Source organism: Syngnathus typhle, linkage group LG11, assembly GCF_033458585.1.
Source record: "Syngnathus typhle isolate RoL2023-S1 ecotype Sweden linkage group LG11, RoL_Styp_1.0, whole genome shotgun sequence".
In the NCBI taxonomy this organism is placed as follows: domain Eukaryota; kingdom Metazoa; phylum Chordata; class Actinopteri; order Syngnathiformes; family Syngnathidae; genus Syngnathus; species Syngnathus typhle.
In genome coordinates, this window is record NC_083748.1 from 8,729,702 (window position 1) to 8,753,997 (window position 24,296).

The window sequence follows — 24,296 nt, forward strand, 5'->3', positions numbered from 1 at the left end:
AGTCAGCAACACGCACGCGAGGACTTGGCTCTAATTCTCTAATTTACTGATGCTTTGTGTAGCTTCGAGTTAATGGGGAAAGGTTTGTGTTGTTCACCATTTACCTCACTTAGGCAAAAGAAGCGCAATTTTTGACCCTAAATTGGACCACATCCATTCAGTAAACAGTATGCATTGTGTATAGAAGAAAAAAATGAAGTTGCATCAAGCTTTACACTGTGTAATAACAAGCCAATGAGAAAGACTGACTCTTTTATTACAATTTTAGTCATGCGATGGTGAAAATAGTTTACGTAATTGTGTTTTTTGTGCATTTTTTTGGTCAATTATCAGACTACTTATTGGTTAACTGGCTCCATGCAGAGGTGATGCGATGTAATGTTTCCTCATCCATTAGGAAGAGTCCGTCCCCTCATAAGAACCAGCCTCAGCCTCAGCTTTGGCCCTTTTCTCTTTGCCCTCCTCTCCTTGGAAGTAGTCTGACTCAACCCATCCAGGCATCGTAGAGAGCTCCACATAGACGTCCCCATTGGTTTCCGTCACTGTGTGGACCCGCTGCTTTACTCCTTTTGAGAACCATTTGGGCATTGGTGGGTTTTTGGTCTTGTCTATGGTCTTGCATAAACCTTCCCCTTTGGCGAGGGAAATCTTGTACTTGTGTTTGGGACAAATTATGCACAGCGTGCCACCTAACTCCTGTGCGGTGAAAAAAAACATGAATTGCGTTTTTACAGATGAGCCAAATGAAATACACATCACATTCTGTTTTTATTTGAAACAATTCAGCTCCAAGTCTCACCTCAATATCTCCAGTTTCCAGCTTTCCACCAGCATCTGTTAGGCAGGGTTAATAATCAATCCATTGCAGCAACAACACAATACTTGTTATAGTATAATAGTTATATATTATTTGCAATTTTGACTATAAATGATATTTATTACTGTATCAGACTTTGCAATGACATCTCTAAAGCAACTTGGTAGACTTCAGCCCTGCAAAAAGTGTACTCACGATAGCAGTAATAGTCCAAAGCATAGAAGCATCCTTGATGGTAGATGATCAGTACATCCCGATCATCTAGTGTTTTGAATGTGCGCTTTGCTTGAATCAAGTCGTCTTTCTTCCCCACAAAATAACGCCCCTCTAGTGGCTCCGTCTGCTCCATGGCACTGTAAAATTTGACAGATGTCATATTTTAGAACAGTATTTAGAACAGTGCTCAAAGTGCCCCTTTGGAAAATGTGAGCACCCCCAAACTCAAAATAGAAAATAACTCCACTATGGAGACATCACGAATATTGACCTACATTATAGAGACAAGTAAACCACGTTCTGTCATCCTTCCATCCCAAACTACTATCAGACTCATCTTCATGTGCAGTCGTTGTGACATTATTCTATAAATATCTTCATGCAGCGGAATCTGACCCCAAGAACAATTCATGTAGTGGAATAATGAGCGCTTCAGTGCAGGCTGTTTAAACACAGTAGTAGGAGAGAAAGTCACATGTAAGGAAGCCTCCAGCCAAATTGTCAGATGAATTACATTATAGATGAGGGAAAGAGCAAGAACTTACAATGTGATTTGGTCTACAAAAGGATTACCTCTTCAGTAGATCATCCTGCAGAAAGTGGTGTTTTTCAGAAAACCCTATGTTCAAGTGACTATTTTCTTTACAGCTTATTCTGTTCAGGGTCATGGGAGCATAAGGCTCAGACTGCATCTCAGTAAGTTACAATTGATCGAAATGAGTGGGAGCCGAACCCACACATGAGAGTTAGTCCAATGAACCACTACAACGTCATACAGTGTACCAGTTCATCTGTCTAACCAGATTTTTTTTTGCTCGAGAATAAAAATACATCCTTTTACCTTCAACTTCAGCAGCTCCTCCGTGTCCTGTGTGCCAAGCCGAGGAAATAAATGGCTGACAACTCCACACTGCGTGGGAAGGAGGCCCCATATTTGTTATCTTCAGACACACGCTGCTTTCAGTGGCTCTTATCAACACTCTGTATCACTCTCCTGTTTCCTCCATGCGCAACAGCTTTGGCGGTTGAATTTGTAGATGAAAAGTCAGGAACATATTGTATTATAGGATGATGATGATGATTATCATAATTTTTTGTTAAGCTCCAATATAAGCAGTCTTAAAGTGATCTACACTTTATGATAACCATAACAATAATGATGATAACACTTATTACTTATAATGATTTAGATATTTTTTAGGCATTTTATGCCAGTAATTTTGCCCGATTCAATGTGGACAACTTAGTAAATTAAATTTGCAAAAACATATTTCAGTCTAATCTTTCTTGAGCAAACTTTGGCCTGTAGCAATTTAAACAGATTTGTTTTCAAATTAGTAATTTTAAACGGACTCACTCAAATTTACCCGAAAAAAACATTGATATGCATAGAACAGACTGAATTTTATCTTAATATAATATCTATTATTTTTGTTTACTCGGTTATGAATCAGGAAAGAAACACATCAAACGTGTTTGTTTTTGAACGCTTTTTTAAAAGCAGAACCTTTTACATGTCTTAATACCAGTCCGGACTATTTTCAGGGCGTACCCGTGCGCCGTGTTTTCAAGTTCGCAAGAAACAAGCTACGACAAGGTAAACTCCGGTAGATGAACCGTACGTGCCATTATTCCGTTCTTGTTTTGTTGTTGTTTTTTTCTAATATAATCTGCTGCATATCCATTACAAGTATGCAATGTGCATAACACCAAAGAAGCTCCAACACTTCCAGTGCAACAGGCTCATTTATCAGACACCTAACGAGAAACATGATTACAAATCTACCTTTTACGAATACAAAATAAATTATTGCGGTTTGCCACGAGTAATTAAATTAGATTTTGAATTGCTGAACATTCTGTGATTATATTTAATATTTCTTATTTAAGTTTTTCTCTATTTTAGATTAGCACGGTTATGCTATTGCCACTCGAAGGCCATATTTCCTGCTAAAATGCAGGATCTTCCCTCGTTAAATGTGTTCGTGCAAATTTACTGTACAGTCCAAATAACAAGTGGTAGTAGTATCAGTTGTTGACGTTTTTGGTTATTATTATTTTGTGTAAATATTTAATAGATTTGTTTCCTCTCTACCACAAGATGGCGCTGCGAGCCTGTGGCTTCATTGTGTTCCGACGTCTTGCTAGTTGTGCTCCTCCACCAGACAACATTCAGTACCTCCTCTTGCAGACCTCATATGGACAGCACCACTGGACCCCACCAAAAGGTAAAATTAGAACATGCTTTACCCTCGTTGTGTGGTCGTCAACCATATTGCACTCTTAAAAACTGACTTCTCTGCGAAATGTCAGGGGAATCTAATGACAACCCAAACATGTTTTGAAATGTTCTTGAATTCCTCAGTTCAAATGCAACTAATTAGTTTACCACCAGGCCATGTGGACCCAGGTGAGGATGACCTCACCACCGCTCTTAGAGAAACCAAGGAAGAGGCGGGTCTTGGCGCAGAGGACCTTCAAGTCATGGAGGGCTTCCTGAAGGAGCTGCACTACGAGGTAAGAGGCCGACCCAAGGAGGTGCTTTACTGGCTTGCCGAGCTCCGGGACCCGGGGACGGAGGTCACTTTATCCAATGAGCACCAGAGCTACCGCTGGGTCCGGTTGGAGGACGCCTGTACTCTAGCCCAGCACAAAGACATGCAGGACACCCTGAGAGCAGCTCACAGATACTTAGAAGCTCAGCAGGACAAGCAGTGACACTAGCAGTTCTACAGTCGCAATGTCAAGTAACTTCACTTAACAGTCCTTAGTCCAGCGGGATTGGCAAATACAATGTAGTCTCACTTTCCAATGTAGTCGATGGCAAATTTGTACATGAGTCGAAATGTAATATCAATAGCCTCTCTAACTAAGAGTTTAAGACAATGAAATTGATTTAAAAAAACTGAAAAAAAACATTTATAGGCCATAGAAAATCAAATAAACAATTGCTAAGATCATACCTGAGCAGACCTTGTGTTCTGGTATTCTACATTGCTGTAGCATGTTTTTTTAATGTCATCATGTCATTTTAAGTAATTAGTAAAAAAAATTGCACCATTAGGATTTCACTGCTGTTTTTGTGCTAGTTCTACTGGCAGCGCTTACTCAGCTGTCTGCAAGGGTCTGTCCAATCATTGTATTTCATTTTTTGCACAAATTAGCTTTATTATATCCATCCATTTCCTGTACCACTTTGTCCCCACGGGGGTTGCGGGTAATAATATAATACATATATTTATTATTTTCAACATCCTCACAAAGTTAAAAACCATTTACCGGCTTGTGATAGCATACTGGTTTATTGATGAATTCCAAATGTTACCATGGCAACTGTGCCTCAAGTCAACCCTTATTTCAACCCCTCGGAAACCAACAACTCTTGTAGTGTATTTATATGACTTGTGGGCTCAAAGCAAAACTATCTGGCCACAAACAAAACCAGTGGCATTTTGTTTACAATGAAATCTTTTATCAGTGACACTTGCATCCTCAATAACAATAGCACACTAGTGGACAAAAAAGAAGAAGAAAAAAACCCAACGCATACAGCATTTAACATCAATAGATTTGGACACACACAAAGATGCAGTTCGATAGGTGCTGAGAAACCAGATGACAGCCTCATCAAGATCTCAGATTGTGTCAGTTGGGGTGGGTTTATCATACATTAATGAAGTACGTGATTAACCCATTTTGTCTGTGTAAGAGGAGTTTGGGATTCATTCAATTATCCATCAATAGAAAATGGATAATGAAGTACAGCAGCGATGGACTGATTGATCGATGTGGTCATAGACTTATGATTGATCAGCATTGCAGACTCAGATCTATTCATTTTGATGAAATTAGGGAAAATGGTGCGGTTTTCCAGAAACCACAAACATAATGGATTCTAGAATCCCAATTGGCCACTTCACTTTCATGACATTATCCTCAGAGTTGCTTGAGTCATTTCAAGACCGAATCAGGATGTGCAAGTGATGGTAGGATAGCTTCACATTCGATAGACACACGAGATACATCAAATGTTCTCATCACGAAAGGAAAAAATAAAACACCAAATGAGGGAGAGTACACAAGAAAATGTCAGGCAATGTCACAAAATCTGTTCTATTCGTGACCCCCGTTTGAGCTTTTTGTCGCGGAGAGTTTCCATAGCACAGGAGCGAACGATTCACTCCTTTGGTTTCACATTCAAATCAACCTGCGTTTCTTTAAACCGCGTGAAAATCTGCTACTTCGCTTTAATTAAAAAAAATATATATATTCAGCTGTACTTCAATTCCTTGGCATAAAATCCACCCAGATTTTCTAAATACCTGTGAACACATTTTAAAATTCTCCTGCACCGCAAACACAGAAAAAGTCTCGTGAGCAAACCTAATCAAAACCCCCGCCAGCGTCCAATTCAACACCGGCCGTGAACCTAAATGCACACATCACACGTTGTTATTCAAATACAAACCAAGCTGCATTTTGACTACCGTCTCGATCGACAGGCGACAAACTCAACTGCGGTGTGGCACGGTACTAAGCATAAAAGTGTCAGGGTGTGAAAGTGTAACATTTTTACATCAGTAACATCGTGAGCAACCTCTGGAGAAAAAAAAAATATCCTCAGCTTGAGTGGATTCTGGCAAAATGAAGCTTTAGTGGGGACCAACATCAACACTTGTAAACAATCCTGCCGTGGGATCGAAGCCGACCGTTTGCCCTCAGAAAACATTACAATAAAGAAAACCGGGTGACAGTCGCTTTTTCCACTCTCAGTCTATAGAGGCCCTGAGGTTTGAGAGGCAGAGAGGCTTGCTGAGAAAAGTCTTCAGCTCGCTCACCCCCTTTTGAGGGATCAGTGGTGATGGACGGGGCACAGCGTAGCCTTGTGTCAACACACTCTAGCATGGAAAAGGCAGATGCCAGCAAGATAACGGTCTCCCGGTAAATGAGTCGTTTGCAGTTTCACTGTCTATCCTCATTCCTTGAAAAATCCACACACGCTTAGGAGGACATTACAAAAAGTGACGAGTAAGATGGAGGGTGGTCAACACTACGGCAGGCAGACAGCAAACAGCGGGGCCCGAGAGAATGCGAGCGGGCCGTTATTTTCATCATTTATCAAATGCGAAGAGTGACTCAATTGGCAGCAATGTCAGTCAGAACTTTGACAATGATGCAACTGACCTCATATGCCTGCACGGTAAATACAAAAATATGATGAGGCGCCGTATCAAAAAATATTCATTTGAAAAGACAATAGTGCTCATTTGACACAGTTTTGGCTACCTCATTTAGCTACATGAGCGGTACAATAGGCAAGGTGTTGCAAAATTCACCATACGTCTGTTTTGTCAGCTTAGTTCGAATTATACTTGAAATGAAATAGAAAAACATTTAGTGTATGATGAATTTTGGGACACCCTGTATTGGAAATACAATGCAGTTCTACACCACAATAATTATTTAGTAAAATACCTCTCGACGGTGAGTCAAAACTGAGCCTTATTGTCTTATTTTGAGGGCAGAGCATTTGCCTAATGAAGTGGTCAGTAAGCGCACAAATTGGAAGCCGCTTTTCCACGATAAGAGTTCTTCAAACAAAATAGTCGTTTCACATCTTTGGAAGATGTAGTCTCAATTGCAAGACTGATTAGATGCCATGATGTTTTCATCTTAGTATAATTTAAAAATCATTAACATTACCAGGAGGTGGATAGAAGCAACGCCAAATTGTTTCTGCAATACATTTGTACCAGACCAAGTGCAAGCTGTAATTAAGGCAAACGGTGACTCGACGACAAACTTTTTAGTGAAAACTATTGGGGGGGACGTTATTTGACTGTTTAATAGTTGCTGACATTTTTTTTGGCAGTAGACTTATGGCCCCACTGTGTACGCACGCACTCACGCACACACACACACAAAATGAGGCAGGGGATGCGGACAGTCGTGCAGATCCAGATCATGACTCTTCGTTGCCAGAGTCATCCTGATCGTCATAACACCTGTTAGACGTCTCGCCGTCCTCCACGGAACCGACGGCTCCGGCTTCGCCTATAGACTCCATCTCGCTCTCGTCGTCGTCCTCCTCGTCCTCCTCCATGTCGTCGTCGTAAAGGTCATCGTAGAGAAGGTCCGAGCTACTGTCCTGGGAGGGTACCCTAGTCTGGACGCAGTATTCCGCCAGCGTGGTCGGAACTTTAACGCCGTCTCGCTCGGCGTCGGCCGCTGTGGACATCACCTGTTTTCTGCGATTGCATGACAAGCAAGTTACTCTCAGGTCTTCAATATCTCAGCAGGTCAGAATATGGTTGAATCGTGTACATGCAACCTTGCCTGATAATCTCCGCGTACTCTTTGTCCTTGCCTTTGCTGTCTCGCCACCTTCGAAACATGACTGAAGCGTCCACGTTCGCAGGGGAAAAAGTATTTGGCTCATTGAGTAGAGAGATGACGCTAAGAAGGATGGTCCTATTCAAAAGAAAAACAGGCAAAAAAAACGTAAGTCAATAATACCAACAAAAATAAGAAATTTAATATTACACTGTTCAAGGAAATATCCTTTACCTGACATTCTGGGTTGGATTCCATCTTTCTGACGGCAGCTCTCCGCTCTGTGGATCGTCAACTGGAGGATGCAGGATGGAGATGCACACGTCGCCATTCTGAGGCAAAACAAGAGGGCCCACATGAAGTATACCAAGAAGGCCAGAACACATGTAAGAAGAATACCTCATAAATGTTTGGGTGCCACATCTTGGTGATGAAACGGAAGGTTGGTGGTAAATACGGGTAGTCCACTGGGAACTTGATGTGAGCCTGGAAGAGCAATTGTTATTACAAGTGCTGCTGAATGCCGCAAATGACACGACATGCAGCCGTGCCGATTGCAACTCCATGAGAGCTGCGTTAGAACCAAAGCATTCCTTTTTGCAGTAGCTAAGATACGAGCACTGCGCTCCTCAAGTGCTGGTGCAAACTTGTTGAGACAAGAACAAGCACTCAAGCCTGTGAGGCAGACATGTTAGCAGCTAGCCCAGGGGTGGGCAAACTACGGCCCGCGGGCCACATCCGGCCCACGGAACCGTTTAATCCGGCCCGCCAACCCTGAACAAATTGTATTATTAAACTTTTTTTTTTTGGTCATTTTGCCTGCAATGACTGCGTTTTCCCAGTAGATGGCGAAGCGCTCGCCTGCGCATTTACTACCGGAAGCCGTGTCAGAAAGCTCGGTGCACACTCACAAGTGCGTGTACGTACTCAGTAGTACGGATTTGGCGCACTCTCGCTCTATTCGTATCAGTCCCGAATTTAGAGCGTGGGCTTTGACGACAGCGTTCTTATAATTCGCGCGCTGAGCTTTCAGATGCAGTTTTGCGCTAAAGCCACCCACAAACCTTCCCCTGGAATCCTTCCATTAAAATGAGTGGCCCGAAAAAAAGAAGTGAGTGCCGAATGTTAAAAAAGAGTGGCCAATTTGGCTCGACGTACGCGACGTGACGTTCAGCCACATCAACATCAACCCGTCACAGATCAAGGTAAACGGACCAACACCTCGGATCTCGCCTAAGAATTGCCACAACAAATTTTACTCCAGACTATGACGCACTAGCAAAAAAGGGACACCAACAACACTGTTCCCACTGAAAATGAACGGGAGGCTCTCAAGTTTATTGTAAAAAAATGCATTTTGAATATGATTTGTACACATAGCAGGGATTGAAACTAGCGACCATTCTCATTTTCAAACAATGCAGGATGCTCAAGGACATTGATGCACCACCTATTTGCGACTAATCTTAACCTGTAAAGTTCTTAAGGCTTACTTTAAGCAAGTGTTTCCCGTTTCCTCACCTCTGTTACCAGGTGTTTGCGAGTTAAAACTCTGCTCTGATTTTCAGATACCCCTCACCGTGTTGCTGTTTTGATTACTTTATTTGGATGTATGCTTTCACCGATTCTTCAAGATGATATATTTGGTCAGAATGTTTGCCGTTTGATGTGATCTCATAAAATAAACATCTTTCATTAATCTGACCTGCAGGCACTGAAGTGATGGAGATTGTTATTCATAATAACAGTGTCGTATTTTATGAGAATCACTGATAGCAGTTTTTTAGTGAATTATTATTTTTTTAATGCTGTTAATAAATGCATTTGTTTTCAAAAAACTTGTTTGGAATATCCATGCTTTACTACCTACTAAAGGCCAAGATCTTTTATGCAATGACCTTTACAGGTCGCTTATATGACTTCACACAACGCCTACGTCCATCTGCTCCTGGTCCGGCCCTCCGGTCCAAATTTAGAACCCAGTTCGGCCCGCGAGTCAAAAAGTTTGCCCACCCCTGAGCTAGCCCATACCAGTAGACACAAATATTCCCTTACCTTAAAGTAGCCTCCCTCATACAGGGTGTTCGGAGGCCCAAAGATGGCCACCTCCCAGTTGTAGAGATCCGACTCCTGAACCAGAGTGATGCGGAAGCCTTCCACAGGCTGCTCCTGAAGTGACTTCAACTCCATCATCAGGGCCTTCTGAGAGCTCGGGGTTGCCTGATGGGCCATGCTGATCCCACTTCTGAAAGAATAGAAGACCGTGTGAACAAGACCAAAACAAGCTTATGTTGGGGCCGTGTTATGTTTCAGAATTTTTTTACATTATTATGAAGCAGTGATTTTCAACCACGGTACCAGCGTCCTATTGTGACAGGCAGAATGATCAATCATTTCTCAACCATCACATTAAATCATTTAGTACTTTTTGTTCCATTATTGTTTGGGGTGCTGTGACATGTTGCCTAGGGAAACGCAGAGCTATGGCAGGCTAGTGAGAAAGAAATACTTGATGGCAAAATAAGCAACAATTTCACACGTTACACTATCATGTACTCTGTAAAGCTATCGAAGGTCTTTGATTGGTTCTCTGATGTAAATAAAAAGCCACATTAGGAAGACAAGTGTTTACCTGTTTTGTTGCAATGTAAATTTGGTTACAGCAGAGAACCGGAGAACAAAGTCATTGGTAGTGCCTGCCGGCCAAAGTGACACAGGGCGGTGGTGACATGAGCCGTGGATGTTATTCTCCTGCTTACGGATGATCCTCGTGTTGTGCTGCCGAAATTCTTTGTGTTGCCACTGTTGACAGTCTACATGGAGCTCGTTTCAGTGGAAGTCACCGTCTCACGTGGATCATTCTTGGGCTCGGGAAAAGCAGAGTCGCATTCCGTGACATGTGCCCGTGCAGCTGGTTCGGTTCGGGCAGGCGCTCCGCTGATCCCAGCTTGTTTGTGTTTGTCTCTGCTCTCTGGCTGTCTCAACTTCTCCCCACGTCAGCTAAACCAGTTAGCGAGCAACTTCGGTCAAACGGGGCAGTTCTTTCTTCTCGCTACCGTCCTCTCTGACAGCGGGGTGTTAAGGGCTATCGAATGCGAAGCTATGCCGTGGAAATGACAGAAGGTGAGAATCACCCTCAAGACCAACTGGGGGGTTTTGATCGATTTTTTATTTTCCTCTCAACTATGCTTCCGGTACCATTGCGCGTGTCTGCGGTGCGTCATCGACGTGACTTGCGTGCGCGCACTCGATGCTGAACATGGATTGTTTGAACAAGCGGTATAATGTTTAAATAGTATTCTAAAGTCGCTGTGACGATATCGTTTTGTAAATCCGTTATTTATATTTTGTAAATTATTTACTGACTTCACATTTTGAATTAAGTTTTTATTTCACGTGTTTCTTAAAGGCAACGCCATGGAAAAAGAGTTACGCGTTTGCTGATGAATGAACCGCAGTTGTCACATGTATGGAGTTTGTATGTTATCGCAATGTATTTCCAACATGCATGGCTACATACACGGCTTTGACACTGAACGCTCTAAATCACAGGTGTTAAAACCCATGGCCCACGTTCACATCGCATTTTTATTAGGCCTCTTGTTCATCTACTTCCTTGCTAAAAATATTTTCTCAAATAGCTTCTTCACTGAGATATTGCAAGCATATCTTTGTCACCAAACCACCATTTAAAATGAATTGAGCAGGCATGGGTGGGTGGCTATTTTATGCATCAAATCAAATTTAAAAAAACATGTCAATGTAGATTGTTAAAAAAGAAAATATTTAGTGCGCAACTTTGTATATGAATATGCACTGAAAAGACCGTAGACGCAGTTCATACTGGCGACCAAATGATGGCAGAACTGCGCTCCAATCTTTTGCAACCGCTATTGGAAAAGCCGAAGAAGACACGGAAGCTGAAAAAAATACCTGCCGTGTGACGGCTGAGTGACGTCAGACAGGAACCAGTGGAAGGGAGCCTGACAAATCAAGATGGCGTCCCTCGGCAGAAAAGGAAAGATATTTCAAAACAAATAAAAAACACTGGACTATAATTCTAAGTAAGACAGCACATTTATTAGAACAAAGTCATATTTGTAACAGCAAGACGGAGCAGATAAAGGTGAGAGCAATCTTTGTTTGATAGTTTTCGTTTCGGGGCGGTGGCAACAGTGTGAGTCGGGTCGGGCCACTTGCGAAAGCAATGGCTTTGGATTTTAGACTTGCCCCCAAAGCGTAAGCCATCAGACGTTTAATTCTTCGCAATTTATTTGATATCCTCGTCCCCACGAGGATTTAATTCAGCAGTTGTCACTTTATACTAACTGCTGATGTTTGTGATTTCAGACTGGAGTGGCGAAATGTATGATAGCTTAGCCGGTTGCTAATCAATAACTTGGGTGTTTCGGCTAATGTTATCGTTTATCTCTGTGAGTCACACTTTGTGATATAAGGTTGGAGAACAGTGTCATTTGCCGAAACATTACACGAATTGCAAGAACAGTTATGTGTTATACTTTATTCAATTAAAAGCAACATTCCACGGCTTCTATGGTGATACGTCGCTATGTCCAACTTGACTCTGTGTAAAGCATCACTGTTGTTAGTGTTTCAAACGAGAACATGATTGTGATGTTATAATGGTTACATAAAGACATTTCTAAGATCCTTTAACTCATGTGATTGTAGGATCTTCTGTGACCGTTGCAGTCACGTTAAAAGCAAATCGAAATTACTGCTGCGCAGTGTCAAGAGTTTCAAATGTTTTGCCCCTACCCCCTTATTACTGTTATGCCTTTTATTTCTGTATACTGTATCAAATATATATGCACGTGTATAAACAATGGTGTCTCTGTTAATTAAGGCATTGCTGTGTTGCATGACCAAATCATGGATTATGTGTGCTAATTTTCAAAGCAGTGGAAAAATATGCAAAGCTAGTTAAGAGGGTGAGTAGGAATGGGTTATTTGTAGTGTGCCCCATAGGGTTGAGAAATTCTGTGGTGAGTAGGAATGGGTTATTTGTAGTGTGCCCCATAGGGTTGAGAAATTCTGTGACTTTGAAGACGGAAACTTGCCATGGGAATTAAAGTGCATACATTTGGAATTTACTAAATTTACGGTAGGGTCATTGTGGTTGAGGAACCAGATTTTATGAAGGTACAATTGTTGATATGGTCATTACACCCATGTCTGGCACTTTGTTGGTATTATTAGGATCCGGAGGGGGGAGATCGGCTGCGTTTTTGTTCATTAGTTGAATCGATGGTAGATGTAATATATAACTCTGCAATTGTGTTTTTGTTCTTTAATGAAAGCATTGAATATAAGCGTATTTTTAAGTGTGTGCTTTTTGCATGGATGTCTACTTATAACAGAAAAATCATGAACGTTTTTATGCTTGAATATGAACAGAACTTTGCATTAATTCACATGAAATGTTAGCTATTCTTGTATTGCCCCTGGTATTTTCCAAATCCCCCTTTGTAACTCTCTTGGCACTTGATGTGTTTTTGCTATTCTTCAGTTCAAAATAGTGTAATTCACTCTTCCACAGCTTTTTTCAGGGAGCCTTACAGTGTGTGTGTGTCTTTTCCCCTGTACAGTATCTAAATGGCTACAAAGAAATCTTTATCGGATGCACAAAACAATGGTAAGGATTTAAGTCTTTCATGTTTAATTCTTTGTCAATTAGCTCATGTACATTGTTTTTTTTTTTCCCACATAGGACCTATTTGCTATCTTGATGACGTTCCCTTCAAGGTCAATGAAAGATTTCGCTGTCCCGCCAAGGTGGGGCTACCTGTTGGATTTTGTCTGCCAGACTGTACCTCTGTTTTGGTGGACACGCAGGTAATATATCTTTTAAGTCTCTTTCAAACTACATTGTCAGTAAACTGACAGGAATACCGAGACAGAACTTCTATTTACCTTTTCCTTTCAGACAAGTCTGTGACAATTGTTGTCAACAGGAATGTGAATGGGAAGTGTGTCTCTGGTGTTAAATTGCACACTCCTGACATATTGCCAGGGTGCTATCAGAGATGCTATCTCAGAAGCTCGCTAGCAAAACAAAACTTGACAACACAAACATACATTAGTATTTTACATACACAAAAGCGAGTTGGTATAAAGGAGGAAAATGATGATCAGTTTGTAATTCTCTTTACTGTGAGAGTGACACTGATGATGTGGCCCAACCACCGGCTTAAATCAGTTCGTGACCACTCAGAGCAATAATGAGTCAGAACTTGCTCAGGCACATTCCGAGATGTGGGACAGTAACAGTTCACTACGTCAAGTGTCTACACTTTAAAAATAGTAAATGTCTCATTTACATAAAATGAACATTGTGAAGTGTTCAAAATATTGCAAAAGTAAAAGATACTCAACAAATGAGCCCATAATTATCTCAAAATGTAACAAAACAATCATCAGCTGATGATTCCCTTTTCATACTCATTGTAAGAACTCTACGTCCATTATGAGCTAAGATTAGGCCGGGAGTTCTCAGAAGTTTCTATGAACAATTGCTCTCAACTCGAGTGTTGCAACAGTTGCTACGCTCGAGTGAATGACCACCAAATACTGGCCTCTGATTGGTCTATTGTCCAGATGCTCAATGCGTAATCACAACAATACCTCTACCAGAACTGTTCTAAAGCATGTGTAGTGATTTAAAACTTTTGGATATTAAATACAGTAGAAAACGACTCTAAACGTGTTCCTTCATGTCACCCATGTCCTCTTTCTGTGATGACAACAGTATGACTTCTCTCTGGAGAATCTAAGTATTCGCTGGGGGGAGGAACTGGCCGAGGCACGAGAAGCGGAGGCACGAGCCGAAGAGGGCGTAGCCCAACAGGACGCAGAAAATCAAGAAAGTTCGGCTCAGGCTGAGGACACGAATGGTGGTGGAGGGAAGAAAGGCTCATCTGCTGCTGGCGACCACGATCCTCCCCCACCAGCAATGAACCCTGTTTTGGCAGGATTGAGTCATGATGCTATACTCACTCCTCTGCCTGCCCCGAGTGTTGGCCCGAGGAAAATCCAGCCCAGCACTCCTCAGGCACATGGCCTCAACCTTGCTGAATTTGAGCGGGAAGAGGACCCCTTTGACAAACTGGAGCTTAAAACGTTGGATGATAAAGAGGAGCTTCGAAACATTCTCCAGAGCCAGCCTCAACCCGCTTCTTCGGTATCCCCTCCAGTTGGGTCCCAGCAAGGGCCAGCTTCACGTGGAAACACCCCGTCTCCTCCCACCAATGCCAGCCCTCCCATGAAAGCAGTCTCTGGCCATAAAGCCAACGGCTTGGTCGCCTTGATGGATATGGACAGAGTTGGGCAACATGGCAGATCGGGTTTGGAAGTGGAGGATAGGCCCTGCAACATCCGCTCTCTGAGTTTTCCCAAACTTTCTGATTCTGGGGACCCCGAACCAGTTAGGTACAGCTCACGCAATGCGCTCGTGCCTTCTCCGCAACGGAACCTACCAAATGGCAGCCCCCCGATCAAACCCAAGTCCCAAGTTATTGTTGACCCTGAGAAGCTCGACTTCTGTAAGGCTGGTGGACCAAAACAGGTGAGCGCCCGCTAACTTAAACTGGATGTGGCTGAATTGTACCATCATAGACGTTGATATTCTTATTATATTGATTCCCAGGTAAACTCGCTGTCGGGTTCGGCCGGGTTGCCATGTGGGGGAGCCTTGCTTAGCATGACCCCTGCCGAGCGCCAATGTGTGGAGACCCTTGTCGGCATGGGTTATTCTTATGAGGGTGTTCTTCGGGCCATGCAGCGACAAGGACAGAATGTGGAGCAGGTCTGACCCAACCGCCCAATCATCACTCACACACAATTGTGTCTCCCTTCACATTTGTGAGGAGAAGTGGTTTGGATAATGGCTGCTTAAATGACTGAAGCCTTTATTTTAACAGGCTGATGACATTTTAGTGAAAGTCAAATTTCCTTTGTCTTTTAGCTTTGATATGCTTTGATGGCTTTTATCTTGAGCACTTTCTGACTTTCTTTGTGGCGCCGTTGTGTGGCAGCCTTATGAGAGCCTATTGAGTTGCGCTCATGCCATCTGTGTGTCTTTTGTATACCCACTCTGTGGTAAAATGTTTAGCGTTAATTTGCGCAGAATGGGCTCTTTGCATGTAATTTAGTGGCTAGCGGCTACAAACTTAAACTGAACTATCCAACCTCCAATGGGCAAGACAAGACATGTCAGCTATCATACGTTGCCGGCGACAACTAATGTATGTGTATCAGAGTTTATTTTGAAGTTGGCCTTCTCACCGCATGTTACTGTCGTGCAAACACATGAAAGCATATACATTAGTTGCTGCGGGTGGCTTAACTTGCCTTAATACCAATTAATCATGCACCCGAGGGAGGGAAAAAAAAAGAAGCATTTTTTGGGAATTGAGGTACTCAAATTACTCGACTCATCCCTACCATAGTCGCTATGCGGTATTTTTAGGACTTGCCCCAAACCACAGAGATGTAGGTCCCCCACAACACCGGTAAGAAAGTCGAGAAAGGCTTTAATTTGTGGTTTTATTAGATTTACTATCATTAATATTAGCGTTGTAAAATGCGTGTGGTAATTTATTGTGTTCGTCTGAACATTTCCAGTTATTTGAAGCAATACGCCACTGAAAATTAATTGTCCTTTGTTTGATTAGTCAGCGGTTATAGAACATAACTAGTGCAAATATCAATGGCATCTGATAACCTAATGCTATTTACATTTGATCGATTAATATCTATCCACTGCCTAATGGAAAGAAGGACAATTAACCTACAGTGGTTTGTTGCTTTAACAAGAAATTGTCTGACATTGTGTTCTTTGTGTATTCAAGTTGTATTGACGTTATTAGTGTTAGGTGAAGACAGGCGAACAGGCAGTTGAAGTTACTGGGCTGTCTTCTTTGGATCCATGAAGGAACAGAAAAAAAGATCACAGTTTAAATGTAGGGCTGATTTACATTCTTGTATTCGAGATGGGCCCTAAATTTCCATAGAAACAAAGAAAATAGAGATGGATGGAAAATTATGGCCCAACCTGTAGAATTTAATTTGGATGACACCATGCACATTGAAACAATGTTCATGGTATTGTTTGTATTGCTTTTGGAATTAAAAAAAAAAAATCAGAAGCTTTCACACTCTGCTGTTTACTCGAGACTATGAATACACTGCTGTTGTAGTTCGCCAAATCAGAAGAGGGTAGACAGTATTTTCCGCAACGGATATGACGTCAGGGCGCTACGTGCAGAGAGCCCATTCAGGTACTGTCATACCTACACATTTGCCAAGGAGAATGATCTGGCATGAATGTCTGATAGAAAGTTGTATTATGCGCAATTCCCATGTAAAGATTTCAAGTTGGTGTATTGAATTTCCATCAACATTTATGGGACCCCCCCCCTCCCCTTTGCAAGCCTACACAGGAGTGAGTGTGACTATTTATAAATGTGCTTTGCGATTGACTTGCGACCAGTCCAGGGTGTACCCTGCCTCTCACCCAAAGCCAGCTGGGATTGGCTCCAGCTCACCCGCGATCCTAATGAGGACAAGCGGTTAAGAACAGGGTTTGTCAGATGGGATATTTGTGAGCTTTTAAAATTGTTTGACTCGAGGGGTTCCATTGTAATCTGCTTGATAGTCATGTGATCAGAAAATCTGACAGAACCAGCTAAAATCTTGTCCCGTACAATATATTTGTCATAATGAGCATGTTGTCGTCCAAGGTTCTGGATTATCTCTTCATCCACGGACGTCTTTGCGAGCGGGGCTTTGATGCAAGTGCAGTGGAGGAATGTTTAGAGATGTACCAATGCTCTGAAGAAAAGGTCAGTATTTTTTTTTTGTAACAGTGGTCTGATAACAAAAAAAAACTATTTCAAGATAATTTGTGTGATATTGAAAAATGCTCTTAAATAATATTTCCATCTCCTGTCTCCTCAGGCATTGCAGTTCCTTGAGCTGATGTCAAGATTTGGTGAGATGGGCTTTGAGCGGGAGGCCATTAAAGAGGTGCTACTGGTTCACAACAATGATCAAGACAAGGCGCTAGAGGACCTAATGGCTCGGGCTACGGCCAGCTGAGCCAAGCCAGTGAAGCAACCGCTGCAGAGCCCGCTTCCTGTTAACATCTCACACAGCCCCCCCTCCCTTTTTTCTGCCACCCCCCCTTAAATCACACCATGCCCTGCAACATGTGCTTGCCTTGGCTGTGGATGGGACAACTGGGAGAACAGTTGCTCTCCATGCTAAAACGGTATTGTTTCTCAAGCACTTTAAGACTGTGTGCCAAGAGTAACAATACTTCACAGCGGTGTTTCTTCCTAATAAACGCTGAGGTTAGGTTCCAGGAGCTGGTACCGCTTTGGTTTTGAAGACGGGCGAGGCGGACCTAGAAGAATTGGGCTATTGGCTTTGATGCCATTTATATTTGCTTCCACTTGGAAGTGTTGAACTGACTTAAGGTCAGGCTTTGGAGGAGGTTTAAACTCTTGAAACTGCTTAAAACAGCCAAGCTGCCATCTTCCACTGCTCAGTGCAGATCCCGTAAGTGGTGGAAAGGATACGGGGCTTTCTTGAAATTCAATCAAGGAACATTCTAAATACAAAAAACGGGATGAAAATCAAAGGCGCTCACGGTACCTTCTTTCATTTGTTTCCTCTGTTAATTTGGCCGCTTTTCATGTCAGATTCAATGGTTCGCTCAATTTGATCTCAGATTTGCATCATCAAACATTCATCATCACAACCCAAAAAAGTGACACGACTGCCCCAGGTTGCTCTTTACCTGCATAGGAACCGACCTGCTGCATGAGATTGAGGGTCTGCTCTTGATTAAAACAAAATCTATACCCCACTGGCATTGACACTTATTTTGTAATTACCAACTTATTTAAGATAGTAAACTGATACTTTAATTTGGACATATAGAGTTGGATATAATGTAAGCTATGTTAACAAAACTGACACTTTTAACTTTAATTTGTTTGCATAATGGGAAAGCATGGATGGTTGTAGGGGGATGCGCGTTGAGATTTCTGTTTTGTAACCACATCTTGCAATAGAGACATGTAAAGGAACCGGTAAATGTTCTCCGGTCTTAAAAGTCTTGCTGAAAATTTGGATGGAAGTTGGCAAGTTAGTAATTTTATCATTTTATCATTTCATCCATCTAATCAAACATGACTTATGTTGGTTGACTTGTTCATATGTTTTGATTAAAAATCTCATTCAGATTTGTTGCCAACACTTTTGTAATTGGAAGTAAGGAGGGGATAGGGGGGGCATGTGGATCTTAGTAATCATGTACCAGAGAAGAAGGTATCAAGATGAGATGAAGAGCAGACACACACACACAGGCAGGTAACCAAAGGTAAAATAGGCAAACTTCACAGCCATATCACCAGTCATATTATTCCACTGATGGTCCTTAAGCATAGTCTATTTTTCCAATTACTTAAGATAGAATGGCTAAAGTAGCTCTAAAATTGTTCAATTCAGCACTGAATTTTTCTTTTGGGTTTTAAACACTGCTTCATGTTCTTTGTGAGTTTGCCATGAGAAAATGAGTCTCTGGCCTAGTTTCCTTATTACAATTAAAGGTAAGCAGAATAAGTTTACACCACTAAATTGAGAGTGATTGGCAAAATGAGGTGTCGTTGGGATTTATAATTGGTTTTGGGGTATATCATCCAAAGTATTGTGTTGGTCCTAATGTATCTGCTGACTATCACAAATAGGATCTAAGGTGAATGACTTCCTGAACTATGGGTTGGAAATGTTGAATTTCTTGTGACTTGGGAGGTCCCAATGATTAAATACACAAATCATTTTAATTGTTTTGAGTTTCATTGGCATTTCTTGCTAAATGCTTGCGTGTCTTGTTCATCAACAGGAAGTATGAAATATTTTAAGTAAATTTAGTAGCTAGAAAACCCCAGATGTGTCATTCCTTCACTAACACTTAACACTGAGACGAATAGACTGTTGGGACATAACCCAACCACCCCCCCAGCCCCCCGAAAGGTCGTTAACCATATTATTTTGATGCTTAAATATAATTATTTTCTTTATGTAAAAGGTATATTTTTTAGAATGACTCGAATACAAAACACTGAAATAATCAACGGAAGATTATGAATGGCCGCGCGCGATCGTCGTGAACGAGCACGTATGACGGGCGCGTTCACGTGTGACCTTGTTTTTGTTGATGTTTAATGAGTCGGCTGCGCGCTTCTTGTCGTTGCTGACGCGACCCTCCCTGGGAAAAAGGACGCACCGAGGCTAGCGGCGCAATACTTTAGTGTTGATTTATAAATACACTGTAAGTTAACGCAAGTCAATTGCCAACAAGCCTAGACAGCGAGGCAACGTATCCCGTATGTAATCGTCCTTGCTTGTCACCGGACGCCGCCAGCAAAGGCCACAGAACAAAACTGTTTATCGACATTATATGATCCAACGTCCAGAGTCAGGTTTACCCTCCATGTGGGTGAGGGAATTGTGTGTGTCAGACTATGGCGAGAAAAACAGTTAGCAGGAAAAGAAAGGCAGGGGAGCCCAAGGACCAACAACAGGTAGGCGGAAACCGATAGATCTCACCCGCTAAGATATCAAAACTGATGTTAGCATGCTAACTAGCTTTGTGCTACATGTGATCGGATAATCTAATCTGCGCCAAGGGGCCAAATTGCAATGACACTGGGACAATCTGTGTTGCACAACCACTCGACAGCTAATGTCAAATGCATCAGAACATGTGCATTTTGTACATGTGCATGCGTTTATGTTGGCAAACGTTAGCCACATCAAAATGACTGCTAACGGTAGCCGAATATGTTGCAGGCTGATCAGTTATGAGGGGCTTGTTAGGATTTTAGACTTGCCCTGTTTAGGAAACAATGATGGGTGTCGCCTTTGGTGCCGATTGTTGCCCTTGAAGATGATTTCGAATTGTTTTAGCAGCCAGTTAGCGAATGGTCACGTTACCCCAAAGTGTAGATCAGATCTTGTTGTGGTCTAAATATGTCTCCCAAATCGAAGGACTGCATTGAATAACGTGATCAAATAGAGTGACCAACATAAATTAGAACACTCCGATAGATATATCATAAACGCTTTACTTTCAGAATATCTGTATATACATTACTGCACTATCTGATCTGTCTGTAAAGTTACAGGACTGGCGTCACAAATGATAATTTTTAAGACAAAGAAAAGCAATGCCTTTTCTACTTAAATGTGGGACAGATCAACCAGCATGTCTTTGTAAAGTGCATGAGAAGAAGCGATTATTGTTACAACTGATGGCTGCTTGCACCTGCTGACAATGCTCTAAAGATTCTTCAGTCAATTTAAATTACTTTAATGTTAACCATCTTCACCAACATTGTTCTAATTTCCTTACTTTTCCCCTATCAGCTGGGCTGGTGTCAGGCGCCATACAAGCGGAGTCGTGTCTCATGTTCTTCACGTCATGTGCAGTGGTGGCGCAGTCGCCACTCAGTGGTCTGCGCTCTCCGGGGCCGAGAGTTCCGACCTCAGCAGCAGTACGAATTGCAGCTCCAGCGGAGCCTGCGTGGCTTTGCGGCCGGCAGGCTCCCTGGCATCCTGAAGGAGAGGGAGTTTTCTCTTGGGCGCCTTAACAAAGTATTTGCCTCACAATGGCTCAACCAACAGCAAGTTGTGTGCGGGACCAAATGCAACACGGTGAGATGTTGGTCTAAGACCCAAATAATTTTTAAAGATTTGGAATGAATTATTATTTATGCATTATTATTATTTTTTAATCATTGTGATTGAGGTATAATTGTTTCACAACCAGGGGCCCAAATAATGTAACGTATAATCACTGATGATGGGTTCTTTGTATGTAAACCATAATACCTGTGTAATCAAATATTCCATCTTTTTTGTTTTTTTTTGTCTTTCTTCACAGCTTTTTGTAACCAATGTCATGACCGGGCAGATCACTCGGATTCCCATGCTCAAGGACAGGGAATGTCACAGTGGAGTCTCTGTGGTGGGCGTGGTGCAGAATTACCACAACACAGCCAGCTCTCATTCCCGGCTGGACCAGCAGGGCTGTGGAATCCATGCTATTGAGATCAACCCCTCAAGAACCCTCCTGGCTACTGGGGGAGACAACCCCAACAGCCTGGCCATCTACAAGCTGCCAACGCTGGACCCTGTTTGTGTTGGTGATGTGAGTTGCCCGATCTTTCTCAACAACACTTCAGACGGTTCAATTGGGGGAATCACTAGACTTCAGTTCTACGCAATGAATGCATGCAAACCTTTGTTTTGGTTTTCATGATGCTCCCTTGTGTGTTAGGATGGCCATAATGACTGGATCTTCTCAATAGCATGGATCAGTGACAGGATGGCAGTGTCTGGTGAGTTCTCTGCATGAATGACTGGTGCTAGAGCTTTTACACGAGCTGCACCATTATATCGCTTTTGTTCCTGCTACAAAGGTCTGTGGAAAAGTAAAAAAAAAAAAAGTACTTGACTTGCCGTAGGGGACTTGTTAACGCTGTATTCCAATTTCTAGGTTCGCGAGATGGCTCCATGGGTCTGTGGGAAGTTACAGAGGAAGTAATGAACCAGGCACAGCACAGCCAGAGTGATACGGCCATGCCCTCCTATGCCCACATCTCCCACCGAGCCCTCAAAGACATCCCAAAGGAATACACCCATCCGTACAACTGTAAAGTCCGTGCTCTGGCCTTCAACAACAACCATAAAGTGAGTCTTCTCTTCAAACAGTCTCTTGATGGCTTCTAGGCCTGAAGTCACACTGTGAGCTCGAGGTCTTATTTTTCCTGCTGTGGCTGATTTTCTTTCAGGAATTGGGTGCTGTCTCTTTAGACGGCTACTTCCACCTTTGGAAAGCTGAGCACAGCTTGTGCAAGGCAAGTTCACTGCACTTGTTTTTATGTTTAGGAAAAGACTAATGTCTGCATCAAAGATCACTTAATCCAGTCCTTGAGGGCCACAATACTACATGTTTTTAATGAAGTCATTAACTTTTGAATATCTGAGCCCGTCAAATTCTGCATGGCAGTACAAAGTGAAGAGGTCTCATTTGTTATCCCTCATCGCTTGCCTGCAGCTTCTGTCTACCAAACTGCCGCACTGCAAAGAGAATGTGTGTCTGGCGTACGGGCAGGACTGGTCCGTATACGCTGCCGGATCTCAGGCCCACGTGTCTTTTTTGGATCCTCGTCAGCCGACGCATAGCATCAAATCAGTCAATTCCCGAGAGAGGGGAAGTGGTGAGTGATTCCTCCTTTCTAAAGAAACCTGCCTCCTGCATCCCTTAGAAAATCAATTGTGTGTGTGCAGGAATTCGTTCGGTGAGTTTTTATGAGCACATCGTGACGGTCGGCACCGGTCAGGGTTCGCTTCTCTTCTACGACATCCGCGCTCAGAGATTCCTCGAGAACCCTTTGATCCCAGCTGGAGGGTACTGGAAGTGCTCGGGAGATGGCATCCTCAAGCTCACCACAGGGAAAGGCTGGCTGGTATACAATATTTGGACTATTTGGATTTGCAAAAACTTGATTCCATGTGATCCATACAATTTCACCCTCTTTTTTCTTCTTTCTTGCAGAATCATGATGAGACATGGAGGAGTTATTTTTCAGACCTTAATTCTTTTCCAAACGCCGTCTACACGCACTGCTACGACCACTCAGGCACCAAGTTGTTTGTAGCTGGCGGACCGCTCTGTTCCGGCCTCCATGGCAACTACGCAGGATTGTGGAGCTAGCCTCGTTATCCTCTGCGTCACTGTACGATGACATCCTCGTCCGCTTTTTTTTTATCCAAACAGTCCCTCCGTTCCTCTCCTCGTGCAACATCATCGTCTCTGTTGGACTCAGGAGCACGACCTTGCCGCCAACCACATCCCAGCTGTGCTTGTACATCTTTGTGAACGCATTGTAACATTCTGTCATCCCTTGTTCCTTTCTTTTCGTCCTTCCACCAAACCAAGCCTATTTTTTTTAATTTAAATAACATGAGCTAGGCATTTTCTAAAGCTACCAATGAGGAACGAAGAGGGGCTTTTTAAAACCCATAACCAACTGTAATAGTGACTCAGACCATTTGCAATTGATTTCATATGAAGTTGGGTTTAGCATGTAAGATTGTTTGTACGGCACCACATCCTTTGTAAGATATTAGAATGTTTTTGTGAAGATGTAACATTCGGTTTGCTTTTCAACTGGAATGAGTGGCAAAACTCAAAAGGGGGAGAGGAGAGAGGACTGAAGAGTTTTCAAGGACCTAACCTGTGTGCAATTTGACTTTTGATTGCTGGAACATTCTTCAGTTCAGTCCCAAAACACATAAACGCTCAAAAACAAAACTGCCGATGATGGCTTATTCCAATCAAAATTTGACATTTTTGGGAGATATCATATAGGAGAGAATTGCCATAATTGCTAAAAACAATGTTCTGTTGTTATATATGCCCTTTCTTTTCGATTTTGATTTGAGTGACATACAACTGCTGATATAATTTGTTTTACATGTATTTATTTTGCCCTTATTTCACCCTCATTTGAATGGCTTGGGGTGAACTAATTTTTGAATTAGTTTTGTTTTTCCCCTATAAACCTTTCTTGTTCGATCAGATTCGACCGCTTCCTGCAGTTTTGCACACTTTTTTGTGTTCATATACTTATGTCAAAGTCTGGTGTCAGCCAAATAGAGCGCTTTTTATTGATTTGGTTGACTTGCCTGTGATGCTGAGGAGGCTCAGTGTCTTGGGAAGAAGAACTGATAGCTCTGAAAACCTTTCATTCAAATAGAAGCATTATTAAGGTGCATTGCTCGGTACTACATGCACGTGTCACAGTTGTAAAATTTCATTTTCATGTCCTCGTTT

The 24,296-nt window shown here is 42.4% G+C and overlaps 5 protein-coding genes and 1 long non-coding RNA gene across 9 annotated transcripts; 4 read left to right on the plus strand and 2 right to left on the minus strand.

Annotated features, from left to right (window-relative positions):
• Positions 1-239: 239 nt before the first annotated feature.
• rfesd (Rieske (Fe-S) domain containing) lies at positions 240-2,031 on the minus strand. Its single transcript, XM_061290369.1, has 4 exons — positions 1,875-2,031; positions 1,013-1,170; positions 800-834; positions 240-696 (listed from the first exon to the last, which is right to left on the minus strand). The coding sequence occupies exons 2-4, from the start codon at positions 1,164-1,166 to the stop codon at positions 394-396; spliced, it is 492 nt and encodes a 163-aa protein (XP_061146353.1). The 5' UTR covers positions 1,167-1,170; positions 1,875-2,031; the 3' UTR covers positions 240-393.
• Positions 2,032-2,474: 443 nt separating this feature from the next.
• nudt2 (nudix (nucleoside diphosphate linked moiety X)-type motif 2) lies at positions 2,475-4,096 on the plus strand. 4 transcript variants are annotated; one of them, XM_061290373.1, is made up of 3 exons: positions 2,475-2,630; positions 3,135-3,261; positions 3,444-4,096. In XM_061290373.1, exons 2-3 carry the CDS (start codon positions 3,135-3,137, stop codon positions 3,749-3,751), a joined length of 435 nt encoding a protein of 144 aa, XP_061146357.1. In that variant the 5' UTR covers positions 2,475-2,630; the 3' UTR covers positions 3,752-4,096. The 4 variants fall into 4 exon arrangements, with proteins under 4 accessions (XP_061146357.1, XP_061146355.1, XP_061146356.1 ...); XM_061290371.1 differs by having other exon boundaries at positions 2,476-2,630; positions 3,429-4,096; XM_061290372.1 differs by having other exon boundaries at positions 2,547-2,651.
• A 220-nt stretch (positions 4,097-4,316) lies between these two features.
• On the minus strand, positions 4,317-9,598 carry ube2r2 (ubiquitin-conjugating enzyme E2R 2). The gene is made up of 5 exons (XM_061290366.1): positions 9,422-9,598; positions 7,766-7,852; positions 7,601-7,698; positions 7,370-7,504; positions 4,317-7,281 (listed from the first exon to the last, which is right to left on the minus strand). The coding sequence occupies exons 1-5, from the start codon at positions 9,596-9,598 to the stop codon at positions 6,996-6,998; spliced, it is 783 nt and encodes a 260-aa protein (XP_061146350.1). The 3' UTR covers positions 4,317-6,995.
• On the plus strand, positions 7,559-9,990 carry LOC133161764 (uncharacterized). Its single transcript, XR_009716123.1, has 2 exons — positions 7,559-7,752; positions 9,446-9,990. It is a non-coding gene; the product is annotated as an uncharacterized LOC133161764 (long non-coding RNA).
• Positions 9,991-11,348: 1,358 nt separating this feature from the next.
• Positions 11,349-19,236, plus strand: ubap1 (ubiquitin associated protein 1). The gene is made up of 7 exons (XM_061290362.1): positions 11,349-11,492; positions 12,976-13,022; positions 13,098-13,222; positions 14,136-14,951; positions 15,033-15,191; positions 17,128-17,229; positions 17,345-19,236. The coding sequence occupies exons 2-7, from the start codon at positions 12,983-12,985 to the stop codon at positions 17,483-17,485; spliced, it is 1,383 nt and encodes a 460-aa protein (XP_061146346.1). The 5' UTR covers positions 11,349-11,492; positions 12,976-12,982; the 3' UTR covers positions 17,486-19,236.
• A 341-nt stretch (positions 19,237-19,577) lies between these two features.
• dcaf12 (DDB1 and CUL4 associated factor 12) lies at positions 19,578-24,043 on the plus strand. Its single transcript, XM_061290361.1, has 9 exons — positions 19,578-19,977; positions 20,822-21,109; positions 21,339-21,605; positions 21,735-21,795; positions 21,954-22,147; positions 22,249-22,314; positions 22,515-22,677; positions 22,748-22,926; positions 23,016-24,043. The coding sequence occupies exons 1-9, from the start codon at positions 19,918-19,920 to the stop codon at positions 23,172-23,174; spliced, it is 1,437 nt and encodes a 478-aa protein (XP_061146345.1). The 5' UTR covers positions 19,578-19,917; the 3' UTR covers positions 23,175-24,043.
• Positions 24,044-24,296: the final 253 nt, after the last annotated feature.

Excerpts from the sequence above, each read along its gene's own strand:
- nudt2 (XM_061290371.1), top strand. The coding sequence starts at position 3,135 with ATGGCGCTGCGAGCCTGTGGCTTCATTGTGTTCCGACGTCTTGCTAGT. Across the intron at positions 3,262-3,428 it reads CCACTGGACCCCACCAAAAG|GCCATGTGGACCCAGGTGAG; the intron begins GTAAAATTAGAA and ends GTTTACCACCAG.
- ube2r2 (XM_061290366.1), bottom strand. The coding sequence starts at position 9,598 with ATGGCCCATCAGGCAACCCCGAGCTCTCAGAAGGCCCTGATGATGGAG. Across the intron at positions 7,853-9,421 it reads ATGAGGGAGGCTACTTTAAG|GCTCACATCAAGTTCCCAGT; the intron begins GTAAGGGAATAT and ends TTGCTCTTCCAG. Across the intron at positions 7,699-7,765 it reads GGCACCCAAACATTTATGAG|AATGGCGACGTGTGCATCTC; the intron begins GTATTCTTCTTA and ends GTTTTGCCTCAG.
- ubap1 (XM_061290362.1), top strand. The coding sequence starts at position 12,983 with ATGGCTACAAAGAAATCTTTATCGGATGCACAAAACAATG. Across the intron at positions 13,023-13,097 it reads ATCGGATGCACAAAACAATG|GACCTATTTGCTATCTTGAT; the intron begins GTAAGGATTTAA and ends TTTCCCACATAG. Across the intron at positions 15,192-17,127 it reads AAGGACAGAATGTGGAGCAG|GTTCTGGATTATCTCTTCAT; the intron begins GTCTGACCCAAC and ends TTGTCGTCCAAG.
- dcaf12 (XM_061290361.1), top strand. The coding sequence starts at position 19,918 with ATGGCGAGAAAAACAGTTAGCAGGAAAAGAAAGGCAGGGGAGCCCAAG. Across the intron at positions 21,110-21,338 it reads GCGGGACCAAATGCAACACG|CTTTTTGTAACCAATGTCAT; the intron begins GTGAGATGTTGG and ends CTTTCTTCACAG. Across the intron at positions 22,678-22,747 it reads TTCCCGAGAGAGGGGAAGTG|GAATTCGTTCGGTGAGTTTT; the intron begins GTGAGTGATTCC and ends GTGTGTGTGCAG.
- rfesd (XM_061290369.1), bottom strand. The coding sequence starts at position 1,166 with ATGGAGCAGACGGAGCCACTAGAGGGGCGTTATTTTGTGGGGAAGAAA. Across the intron at positions 835-1,012 it reads TTTGGACTATTACTGCTATC|ATGCTGGTGGAAAGCTGGAA; the intron begins GTGAGTACACTT and ends CCTGCCTAACAG. Across the intron at positions 697-799 it reads TGGAAACTGGAGATATTGAG|GAGTTAGGTGGCACGCTGTG; the intron begins GTGAGACTTGGA and ends TTCACCGCACAG.